The sequence below is a fragment of the Suricata suricatta genome, chromosome 3, assembly GCF_006229205.1.
Source record: "Suricata suricatta isolate VVHF042 chromosome 3, meerkat_22Aug2017_6uvM2_HiC, whole genome shotgun sequence".
Lineage (NCBI taxonomy): Eukaryota > Metazoa > Chordata > Mammalia > Carnivora > Herpestidae > Suricata > Suricata suricatta.
The window spans coordinates 36,678,005-36,690,851 of NC_043702.1; the positions used below are offsets into that span (position 1 = coordinate 36,678,005).

Below are 12,847 nucleotides of genomic sequence, written 5' to 3' on the forward strand. Positions count from 1 at the left end.
CTAGGGAGTGTCACTTCACATTATGGTTTATAACACTATTATGGGTTGTGACCAGCATCTCTGAGTGGATTGACCTTGACCACAGAACTACTGCTTTCTTAGCAAATCTTAGACACAATAAAGAACAAACAGGTTTAGCCCAAAATTTATACTGACATTCCAGGTAAATTCAGCAGTTCCTAAACTATCTTTAGTTGACCCACATTTGTACTTTTTAAAGTTCTGGCATTAATTAATTTCTTGGACCTTTTTCTCATCTTTAAGAATTTTAGATGAATCGTTAGTGGTGCTATGTTATATCTTAGGTACTCAAGTCATAAAACTAAAAAGTCACTTGACATTTGGTCAGAAGATCAGCCAGGGAAATTATGCTTAGGAAGCAAAATATCTGCAGCAAAGTGAAGGAAATTTATAAGCATTTCAGTGTAACTATAGGGAAAAATAGACCCTGACAAGTTTCCAGTGAACAAAGGAAGATAAAGTGAAAATTAGCTATATAACATCCATTAATTCTAATTTGAAATATATGGTATGTCTTTAATATTCACTTTATTGAAAGGGCCATGCCAGTTGTTTTGTTTTGCTTGAAATAAATAAGGAAAAGTGGCAAATGACCCTAGAAACTCTCCTTCTTCCACTTTCCTCATCTCACATATTTCTCAACTGTTTTTTCAGAAACAGTGTCCACTGCCTTAAAGATAAATAAAACTAGGAAGATTTTTGGGCCATTTTTAAAATTTAATGTGAATTTGGGGTGCCTGAGTGGCTCAGCTGGTTAAGTGTGGGTCAACTAAAGATAGTTTAGGAACTGCTGAATTTACAATTTCGGCTCAGGTCATGATTTTGCAATTCATGAGATTGAGTCTCATGTCGAGCTCAGTGCTGACAATGTAGAGCCTGCTAGGGATTCTGTCTGTCCTTCCCTCTCCCTGACCCCACCTCTCAAAATAAATAAATAAACAAAAATAAAATAAAATTTAGTCTGAATTTTATCAATAGGACTTACTTCTTTGGTATAAAAAGCTTTGCTTCCTGTTAAGGCATATTCAGGCACCAGTGATCAGGTCAGAGAGAGAGCAAGTTTTCTCTTTTTGAATACTGCCCTCCTACCAGTCCTTCCCTGTGGCAAGACCATACTGGCCATCTCTTTTGAATCAAGGCCATGACCCATCTCCCCGTGGAATGTTGGTGTGCTGACAGCAGTCTGGGGGTGTTGCTGGCTGCTTTGACCTCTCCAGAAGCCGCTCCTGTGGTCTTGAAAGACTTCCATGTCCTCTCCAGACATGGTTGCTAGACTTTTGAGTTGGGATCAGACCTGAAAGAGAATCCATCTCTCGTCCTCTGTGATCAAGGAGTCTGTTTCAGAGCTTCATTCTTGGCTGGCCTGGCATCTTGCTTGTGGGTTGGATGGGGTCCAGGGGCCTGAAATGATGAAGATAAAGTGGCAGTAATACATAGCCCATTATATATAATGATACAGCTAACATCCATTGAGTGTTCACACTGGCAGGTGCTTGGGTAAGCACTCCACACAAATCCTTTCAACCACCTCATGAGGAAGAGGTGCTGTCATCATCCCCATTATGGGGAAACTGAGGCATGGAGGTTGTCACTTCTGTCAGGGTCCATGCAGGTTTGTTGAGGAACAGGGATTGGAACGCAGCCAGTCTAACATCGGAGACGGATTCTCAAGCACTTACAAATGCATTCTCTGGGTGCACGGCGGCATATTTAAAAAAATTTTTTTAACTTGAATTCTATTTATTTTAAGAGTCACATATCTGGAGTAGAGTCATCCCTGTGGAAGGACAGTTTGGCATTCTCTTCTGTCAGCTGACAATTCTTTGCATTCATTATACATCTGAGAACTGTGAGTTCTTCCATTTGACATTTTCAAAAATGCCCTCAGGGAGAAGAATAGGAAGCTCTTTTCTTTCCTCCTGTTTGCTGGCTTCCTTCTGGGAAAAATCCAGAGGCTCACACCCCCGGATCTGGTGTCTGTCTGCCAGAATGGGTCACTGCACAACAGGACTCGGAATGCTGGTCCCACGTGGGGACATCATTTGGCTCCCTTACACCAACTAAGCATGCTCCTGAGGAACATTCTTTGTGTTTATTTATTTGTTTTGTTACATCATCCTGGTGTTCAGACTTTGTATGACCTTTCTCTACTTCCCTGACTGTTCTCTAGTCAAGAGTTATTGGTTCTTCAGGATCACTCAGCATTGGTAAGACAGTTGTTAAAGAAGAACAAAAAGAGAAACAGAAACCCCCCCATACACACACACCCCATATGTTTGTAGGTGGTAGTGGACTACCTCTGCTCTTCAATCACGTTTGTTGTCTGAAGCTGTGTTGTCTCAGCCACTGTGTGACACTGTGTGACATCAGGGAGCATGTGATCCCGCCATTAGCACTAGGCGGCCACCTCTGATGCTGTGCAGCAGGTTACAAGAGTTCAAAAATGATGTTTGCTTCACGGAAACTTTCAAAGTAGAGTTTGAAAAGGAAGAATCGAGTGGTAGGTTAGGATGAATCATTGTGAGATTTTTGACCTATTAGCTCACAATACTTCTGAGGCAGTTTAATAAGATGACCGTTCTTTGTATTTACTTAGGAAAAACTAACTTCATAGGAATGTTTAGATAATGCTGCATAAATTATCCCTTCTCACATGCTTGGCATACTTCTAAATTCATGGGTGTTTATTTTCCTCACTAATTATCAGTAATCAATTACCAGCATTTAACTTACAACCTTCAAATAAATTGTAAAGGCATTTAATTTATATTCCAGGCAAATCTTAAAGATTTTCAAGTGAAAATGGAAAGGTTTGGGGAATAACTATAAATTAGAAATGCATTCATCTAGAGGTCCTACTTTAATATAAAACATATTTCTGAATAACAAGTACAGTCCATCTTTTATTTTTCCACTAGTTATGATGTATTTCTGAAATCTATTTTAAGTAACAACAAATGCATATGTGGAAGGTAATTAAATACAATTTTACAGCTTCAAATTGACTTATGAAATGGTAGCAACAACAGGAGGAAATTTATCAACTCAGCCCCTTAACCTCTCCCAATATTTTTCACTCTTTTCTTTCCCTACCCAATATTGGGTATATTTGGGGCTGATAAACATGGAGGCTCTAACACCTCTTAAGAAAGGGTTGGTGGGGTGCCTGGGTGTCTCAGTCAGTTAAGCGACCCGCTTTGGCTCAGGTCATGATCTCACGGTTCATGGGTTCGAGCCCCGCATTGGGCTCTGTGCTGACGGCTAGTTTAGAGCCTGGAACCTGCTTCGGATTCTGTGTCTCCCTCTCTCTCTGACCCTCCCCTGCTCGTGCTGTCTCTCAAAAATAAATTAAAAAAAATTTTTTAATTAAAAAAAGAAAAGAAAGAGTTGGTGCCTCTTGGCTGGGAAGGACATGGAGTGAGGCAGTATTTGTCCTGGGCAAAGCTTTCTCTGAAGTCTAGGGATCTGCCTCTCGAATCTCTCTGGATCAGCTCTGGGGGTGGACCTTTCAGGCCAACCATTACGGGCAGTTCTTAGATACATGGGCCCTGGATTGCTCCAGGTATCTGTAGAGTCAGTATTGCAAATAGTTTCATGTGTATCAGTTTCTTTATTGTCAGGATGTGGGGAAAGCCTTTCTAACCTCAACGCAAAATCTAAATACTATAATAGAAAAGACAAGAATTCTAAAAAATAGGGTTTCTTTCAGAGTAGAAAACACAGAAAAATGAAAATCCAGGGGGAAAATATTTGTTATGTATATTACTGATAAATGGTGAATCTCCTACATATTTTGAGAATCTAAAGCTACACACATGCACACGCTTGCATGCACACTCAACACACACACACACACACACACACACACACACTTAGAAAAATGGTCAAAAGCCATGAATAAATAGCTCATGGAAACAGATAAACAAATAGTCCTTCAATATAGGAAAAGATGCTCAACTTCCTTAATACAAGAAATGCAAATGGAGACTGGACTGAGATAGTGCTTCTCACCCATCACATGTCACTCACAGGCTTGATTAGGCGTGAGGAAGAGGCAGTTTCATACAGAGCTCATGTGAATAGCAAAGTGGCACAGCATCTAAAGAAAGAAATGTGGCAAAATTGAACAAAGCTACATATTTCTTTCTTTGATCGAGAAATTCCCTTTCTAGGAATTTGCCCCAAAGATTCACCCCACAAATAGGAAACAACATATGCATGACGTTATTCACTGCAGCCTTCCTGATAATAGCAAAATGATTATTTACTACCTAAATGCTCCTAAATACTACCCTCCCAGATAACTGGTATATCCATGCAATGGAAAATAATAAAGCTGTACGAGAATGAGGATGACCTGCAAGAAGTGATTTGTAAAAGTATATTTAGGAGATTTTCAGGATGTATTGTTAAGTTAAAAAAAAACAAGGTATAAAGAGTCTGTGTGTTTATTTTTGCAAAGAGAAACAAAGAAAGCATGAACCAAAACTAATGGAAATGATTACTGCAGGATGTGGTTGAGAATGAAAGGGAAGGAATGGAAATCAGAGTGAGGCTTTTAAAAAATATAATCTTGACTTTTGAATGTTTTACATATTGGTAAAATTAAATCAAAAGCTGGTAAAAATTTTGAAAACAGACAGAATCCAATGAACTATGTATCAAGTTGATAACATAAGCATACAGAATAAAGAATTCAGGAAACTTTTGAACAAAGTACTCCCTGTTTATGTTAAAATTGTCACCGGAAACTTTGTTGGGAAATAGGATATTTGCACGGTCTCAAAGTACTACCCACAAATTGTTTGTTAGATACAAAGGGAAAAAGACATTTTGCAACGGAGAGTACTGGTGGGCATCACCTTAACCAAATAATCAAGCTCCTTTTTTTTTTTTATTGTGGTAAGATATATATAACATAAAAATTTACGCTTTTATTTTTAAGTGTACAGTTCAGTGGTACTAAGTACATTCACATTTTGTGTAACCAACACCACTGTCCATTTCTAGAACTTTTTCATCTTTCCAAACTGAAACTTTACACATTGCATCATCAACATTTGCGTCATCTAGTGGAATAACCTGACCGTATGTGCGCTGTGGAGTGACAGGGAGAAGTGCACATCAACTCTGGGGTGTTCCTGCCAGAATGTTCTTCCTGAATCTAATCGAGGACATAGTCAGGCACCTCTAGAACGCAGGACATTCCACACAACTCCTGGCTTGACCTTCAAAGATATCAATGTCATAGGAGACGAATGAATGAATGAATGAATGGCAGGAGGATTGTTTTAGATTAAAGGAAATTCAAGGGATGTGGCAACCAAATGGTCACAGAATCTTTTATTAGATCCTGGATTTAAAAAAATAACAGCTGTAATGTGCATTTTGGGGATAATGGAGAAATTGGAATATGCTGTCTTACGTAAAATTATAATATCAACATTAAATTTCTTAAGTATACTAATAGAATTATAGTTATGTAGGAGAATGTCTTTGTTCTCAGGAGTGAAATGTTATGATGTCTAATTTATTTTAAAATGCTTCCTCAAATAAATGAATAGATAGACCAACTATCTTTACATATATATTTATGAAAAGGTGAGAGAAAGAAAGAAAGTGTAAAACAAAAAGCTGGGGGAAGGAAGATAATAAAATAAATGAAAATACTATATTATTAAAGGGACTGTTGATGAATGTGATAGTTTTTATAAGTATAGACTTTTCATTTCATAGTTTATGTATTTATTAATTTTACTCATCATATTTTAAGCCAAATACTCAAACTACATAAAATGTTTTCCTGAACTTTCTATTCTTTTTGGTTCATATGCTTTAATATAAAGTTTTTATAAAAGTTTTATAAAGTTTTAACATAAAGTTTTTAATCCAGCAGGTAACATTAAATTCAATGTATCTTCAGAATTACATTTTGTGGAATTTGATTATACTGTTCTTTCAGAGAAGGAATTCCGTTGTTAAGTTTTTAGATCTTTAAACATTTTTTTCTGTTTATTTTTGAGAGTGAAAGAGACAGAGCATGAATGGGGGAGGGGCAGAGAAAGAGGGAGATGCAGAATCCAAAGAAGACTCTAGGCTCCAAGCTGTCAGCACAGAAGCTGACACCGGCTTGAGCCCATGAACTGTGAGCTCATGATCTGAGCCGAAGTCGGATGCTCAACCAACTGAACCACCCAGGCACCCCTGGATTTTAGATCTTTAATAAGACAATATGGAAAGATTTTTCAAGAGCATTTCTAATAGACTTCCCTCTGTGTAGATTTAATAATACTTCTACTTTAGATGGTGACCTGTCTGCCTGGACAGACATTCATGTACTTCAGAACAGAGACGTACACAGATGGGAAGAGAAATCAACATTTGGACAACAGGAGTAGCTAGCACGGAATGCAGTATCTGAATCAACCTGAATCCTTATGTTATCCTGTTTTCAAACATCTCTTTCAGGAGGTGAAATTGACTGTGTGGATAAGGATGGCAACACTCCTCTGCACGTGGCTGCAAGATACGGTCATGAGCTTTTGATTAACACCTTAATAACCAGTGGAGCTGACACAGCCAAGTAGGTTACAGCAGAAGGGATTCTGCCGTGCAGTAGATGATTTCCACTTCTCTAGGTTAGCGTGGATCTGTACCATTGTGCTAAAAACAAATGAAATTTAAGTGAAATTAAGTGACTTTAAATGATGGATGCAAGGAAGAGTCCATTATATTTTCAGCTACAGCAGAAAGAGGCCCATTCCAGTGGTTTTAACCAAGGAGACTTGAATTCTATTCCTATCTCTACTTCCTAATATTCTGTTCTTTCCAATGTTTAATGTCAGTTAAGGAGGAAAACTACAATATAATTGGGCAAATTCAGAATTTTTTCAGGATGCTTCCTCAGTTTTAATGATATGCGTATGGGGTACAACTGAGTAAATCTGCTACATTGGGAAGGGGGACCTGACTTCATTTTGTATTTCAACAAGAACATGTAAAGCAGCTGTACAAGCCCATTACAACGTGAGATGCTATGGGAAATTTCAGAAATAAGTTGCCTGGTTGGTTCTTCGAGGAGCTCATAATTCTGTTCGAAGTCCAAGGCCCTCTTAAGACGAAGAACCATGCAAGATAGTATATCATAAAGTTCTGCATGAAGCAGGATTTAAGTGGCAAGATGTTCAGTGCAGACAGGATATACCACAGAGTGTAGACAGGAAGGAGAGAGCTCAAAGGCGGCCAAAGTTTTCAGGGAAGCCTTTAAGCAGAAGGTGAGTTTTAGGTAGGCTTTGAGGGATGACAGTGATGTGAGTAGAGCAGGAGGTGGCCTCCTGGGCGTGGGGGAAAGCAGGACCAAGGGTTGAAAGAGTCCAATTCCACAGTGCTCTGCCCTGAGCTCATACGTTGCACAGGAGCCCAGGTTTTCATGGGCTCTACCTGGGCTCCAGTCCAGGCCACCTTGCCTGTGAACTGAGGTACCTCGAGCCGTTGCTTAATGCCTCTGTGCTTTGGTTTCCTCATTTCAAAAATAGGAGTAATAATCGTACTTCCCCATGGATTTGTTATGAGGATTAAAGGACATAATTATTAGTAAATCTTTTGGCTAGAGGTTAAGATCTGTATGAGTTACATAAATATATCTGCTGACATTATCAAACAAGATAATCCATGTTAAAAAGCTCTTTGAAGAGTGCTAGCACATAGGAAGTTATCAGTAAATTTTTTTTATTACTTAATGATATCTTGTAGAACCAAATTAAAGAGAGCTTTAAATGATGGAATAAAGAGTGTAGCTTTGATCACAGAGACTTTGGGAAAGAAAAACTAAATATTCAGGAGAGTGATATAAGGACAGTGTAACACAAGGGATTCTATTTTATTTGCCAAGTATTGTGCAACAGAATTGAAAACCTTGCTTGAGAATAAGCTGAGATTTACATAATCCATGGAAGGCATTGGTGGGTTCCAGCGACCTTCTGGGGTCCCAGTCCAGCGGTGGGACTAAGAGCAGAGCAGATGCCTGCAGGATTGTGGGGTTGGTACCGCGCTATGGGAACAGGCAAGGAGACCCTGACTCTGCGGGTTTCACAGAAGATGGGGCATTTTAGCAAAAGGAAGGAGGGATGGGTGTTTGCCAATAGAGCAAAATCGTGTGAGGTAAAAAGATAGAGGGAAGGCAAGGAAGGCCATTGCAGGAAGAGGGAACAGTATTTACAAAAGCACAAATATATGCATGTGTTGAAAGCAGATTCCCAAGCCTGGCTTATCTGATGTGTGTGGAGGAAGGGAAAGAATTGAGGTACAAAGGCAGGAAGAGCCACATTCTGAAGGACCTTGCATGTCCTGCTAAGGATTTGGATTCTGTTCTGAGGCATTTGGAAACTGTTAAGAAATTCTGAGTGGACATAGGGAGGGAAGTTTGTGTCTAATGATCCCATTTGTATGTGAGAAAGATCACTCTGACAATAGCCCAGACATGTGGGAGGCGGTCCAGAGCACAAACACGTGGCGGTCTCTTGCAAAAGTCCAGGGAGGAAAAGATGAGGGCTTGGGCTCAGGATGACCGTGGGCATGGAAAGAGAGGGACATACTGACGAATAGGAAGAACAGCAGGCTGTCTCTTTTCAGAATAAAGGACATTTCTGACTAGGGTTTTGCAAGTTAAAAGAAACAGTTCAGTCTTGTGGGAAGAGCACTCCTAGGATTCAGAAGGCTTTTTACACAGTCAGAGTTCTGAACCAGATCATAGCTCCTGCAAGCCAGGGACTGCAAATGCTCAGTGTTCATTAGGCAGATGTAGACTGTCTAGGCACACGCACTTCACCTGTGATATGTTAATATTTTCAGCGGTACTTTCCTTCTAACTTAGGGTCACTTGGGGAGTTTTAGCCAAACAACCATGAATTTCTGATTTTCTGTCAGATTTGGATCTGCATGAGGGAAAAACGAGGCCCACTACTTATTTAAAATTTCCCCAAACACATTTACTCAATAAGCACAAAGTTCATTTCTCAGTAACGATTTTGCCTTCAGTTTATGCAAACACACACCATGTGGCTAAAGCGCCTTAGAGATGGCATTGTTTTTCAAGTGCCCTTTCCTTCCATTGAGTGTGTGTGTCCTGGGGATGCCACTAAGGCAAACATTGTCCCAGCCGTAAAGAGCCACATCTGCTTTTGTCACAGCATATCTGGGGATGAGAATGCCCCCTGCAGTGGGGTGCCTGGGTGGCTCAGTCAGTTAAGCATCTGACTCTTGGTTTCAGCTCAGGTCATGATCTCATGGTTCATGAGTTGAGCCCTGCATCAGACTCTGAGCACAGTGCAGAGCCTACTTGGGATTTTCTCTCTCTGCCCCAACCTGTAGCAAACTGCAGTTCATTAGGCTGCAATCATGTGTGTTGTGGTGTGTGTGTGAGTGTGTGTGTAGTGTGTGGGGAGTGAAATCACCTGAGGGGAAATATCAAAATGAGGTGCGGGGGTGGTTGGGGGGGGGAAGGTTGGAGAAGATTAGCTTTGCTAAAGGCCCCAGAAAATCACTCTTCTTGTAGAATCTATGTAGAGTACCTCATTAAAGAGGAGGAAAGTAGGACTTTCCTTCTATAAGTAAGAAAACAAACAAGTTGCATCTATGAAAAGTAACCTATCCTCATTCATATACAATACAACCAAATGTATTTTAAAAGATCTCCATATGACACGTTATGGTCATACTTTCTTATGAATTTATTTGAATCTCATTCTAGGGCTGAATGAATATTTTTGGTGTTCTTTTTCCTCTTCTGAACTTTAAGTCAGAGTACTTTCTGCAAATTGACTCAGTGCTCACACAATTTTATGTGGTGTCAAAGCCCTTTGGTTTTTCTTCTTTAAATTTTTTAGGTTTGGAGCACTTTTCTCTGGGATTTTAATTTGTCTTCTACTTTACTAATTATGTTCTCACTTGTTTTTCTGCCTCAACCACTGCAAAATTAGGGGTCTTATAGTTTAATAGGTAACTGGTTCTGACACCTGTTCAATCACTAAATGTTTATTGAAGGTCTGTGAAGTGTTACCCCTGTGTCAGGCCCGGTGTTACAGAATTCCCTGCCCTCAAGGAACTTAGAATTTATTGGGGGCAAGATTTAAATAAGCAGTTACAATCATGGGTGCAAAGTGTGATGCCAGAACAGTCGCTGGGTGCTGCTGGATACAGAACCTGTGTGGAACATGGCAGGGCTGGGTGGGGTTGCCAGGAGGAGCGAAGGCTACTGGAGACCGCAGGGTGAATAGCAATGAGTTAGGTCATGGGAATCTTGCAGATTCTGAATGTAGACAAATTATTTTTATTACAGTGTTACTTAAATATGTATAAATGTAAGACTAGATAGAAACTCCTTAGGCTTTTGTCTCTATTTTATCAATAAATACCCCCCAAAATACAAAATACATTCAAACAGCACTCAACTTTTTTTTCCTTTTATAGATTATTGTCAAGTTGGCTTCCGTATAACATCCAGTCCTCATCCCAACAAGTGCCCTCTCCATGCCCATCACCCCCTTCCCCTCTCCCCCACCACCATCAGCCCTCAGTTTGTTCTCAGTATTCAGGAGTCTCTCATGGTTTGTTTCCCTCCCTCTCCCCAGCTATTTTTTTTTTTTTGCCTTCCCCTTCCCCATGGTCCTCTGTTAAGTTTCTCCTGTTCCACTTATGGGTGAAAACATATGGTATCTATCCTTCTCTTCCTGACTCATTTCACTTAGCATAATACCCTCAAGTTCCATCCACATTGCTACAAATGGCCGGATTTCATTCTTTCTCATTGCCATGTTGTATTCCATTGTATAGATACACCACATCTTCTTGATCCATTCATCAGTTGATGGACATTTAGACTCTTTCCATGATTTGGCTATTGTTGACAGTGCTGCTGTGAACATTAAGATACATGTGCCCCTATGCATCAGCACTCCTGTATCCCTTGGGTAAATCCTTAGCAGAACAGTATGCAACTTTAACAGGTTTACAGTAGGAGCAAACATTCATGAGTGCTTAGTCATGTGAGGCGCCACTCTGAGGAATTACATTTAATTTACTCCATGGAGTAAGTGATACTATTATCACCGTCTTATAGGTGAAGTAAATGAGACACAGAGAAGCTCAGTTACTTGCCCAAGGTCACAGAGCTTGTGAGGGGGTGGAAATGAGACTCTCTCCATTTGGATCTGGAGGCGAGTCTCCTCAGCAAGAGGCTTGCTGCCTCTCTGGGTTGTGGACGATGTGGTAGTACACCATTTGTCAAAATTCAGTCACCATTTTCACGAAATTGTCATGGTGGCTGACTCTTTCAAGGTCCATACATGCTGGGGGAGTAGGGTTTGGGAGTGGCTTCGAACGCAGTAGAGGAACCGTGGGCTTGTCACATGACACAAAGGTCAACTACCGCCAAATTCTGTGCATATAGAAGGCTCAGCAGACTGCATTATCGCTCGCCCTTCCCAGGTCCAGACATCATTTGTCTACTAATTCCACATTCCTTCTGTTCATATTGGCCCCTGCCAATCACAGTAGTTCCATGTGGCAGCAGTGGAACCCTAAATACAGACTCAGGCTCAGTAGTAAGAAGGTGAGTGTTGAAATGAGCCAAAATATGCTTTTATATACCATTTGCTTTAGGTTGGCATCAAAAGGAAAAGACAGTTTAAAAATTCCCATTAAGAACTCTTGAAAGCCCAAAGGTGTTTCCAGTGCCCCCAGAGATGCAGTCTGAGAAAGGCTACAAGAAGCCAGGCAGAAGGATGAGTTTCAAGAGGGACCTGCATGTACCAAACAAAGCCTGGGCAGGAATGAGCCTTGGCTCCTCCAGGAGGAAGGGATAGAAGTCCACTGAGATTCTAGGATACTGGAGGGTTTAAGCAACACCTAGACCCCAAAGGGACCTTGTAAGGCACATCAGAGTGTTTGCTCTCAATTAAAAAAAAAAACCACTAAGAATGTCAATAGGTTGCAAACAGCAAGGACCAGGCCTCATTATTGTGTTACACCCAAATGCCTGTAACTTGGCGTGCATGATAGTACTTGGAATGACATAGATAAAACTCACAGGAAACTGATCTTTTTATTTAGGTTGGTCAGTTGAGTCAGAATTATAAAATCATTTGAGGATCAAAAACCATCACATGTTTTTATCTCACCTGCTCAGTGGGCAAAACTAAATCAACCCACCTTCCCTAGGAGACTTGTGAGATAATTATTGTAAAGAATTTTGAAATGTAGAAAGATAACAGAAATGCTAGCAGATCACAATTTATTCTTGGGTTTAAAGAATCACAAACCTGATTTTAAGGAATCATTGCCTGATTACAGCTTCAAAACTCATAGGCTGCCCATTTTCCAACTAAGCTAATAATAATTTCAAGGGCAATAATAATACTAACTTGTATGGTAAAGGCTTATTGTGACCCAGACCCCTTATTTAGCATTATGTATGTATTATTAATTAATCCTTACAATTGCTCTGAGCACTTGACACTATTATTATCTTTATTTTCTGGATGAGGGAACCATCGTGTACTTCCTAAAGATCAAATAGCTAACAAGTGTCAAAACTGGGACTCAAACCAAAGGTTTCTAATCCCATCACCTTAACCCCAGTGTTTTTTGGCATACCGCGTAAGTGAAGGCTCTAGAAAGCACTGGAGGTGGGAAGGGTCAGCCATAGCTCTCTGATGCCAAGGAAAAAGCTTAAAAGAACTATTATTCTAATACTGCATGAGCCCTTTCCTTACTTCTAATAGCTCCCTACACTTTATCCTGACCTCATTTATTCTGAAGTAACTGGGTA

At 40.1% G+C, this 12,847-nt stretch overlaps 1 protein-coding gene across 8 annotated transcripts in view; it reads left to right on the plus strand.

Moving 5' to 3' along the window:
• Positions 1–12,847, plus strand: part of ANKRD44 (ankyrin repeat domain 44) — a 313,931-nt gene that overhangs the window by 188,252 nt on the left and 112,832 nt on the right. For all 8 annotated transcript variants that reach the window (XM_029934164.1, XM_029934167.1, XM_029934169.1 and 5 more), the window contains one exon: positions 6,490–6,604. In XM_029934164.1, the coding sequence (XP_029790024.1) occupies positions 6,490–6,604 (115 nt within the window). The remainder of the gene's footprint in view (positions 1–6,489; positions 6,605–12,847) is intronic.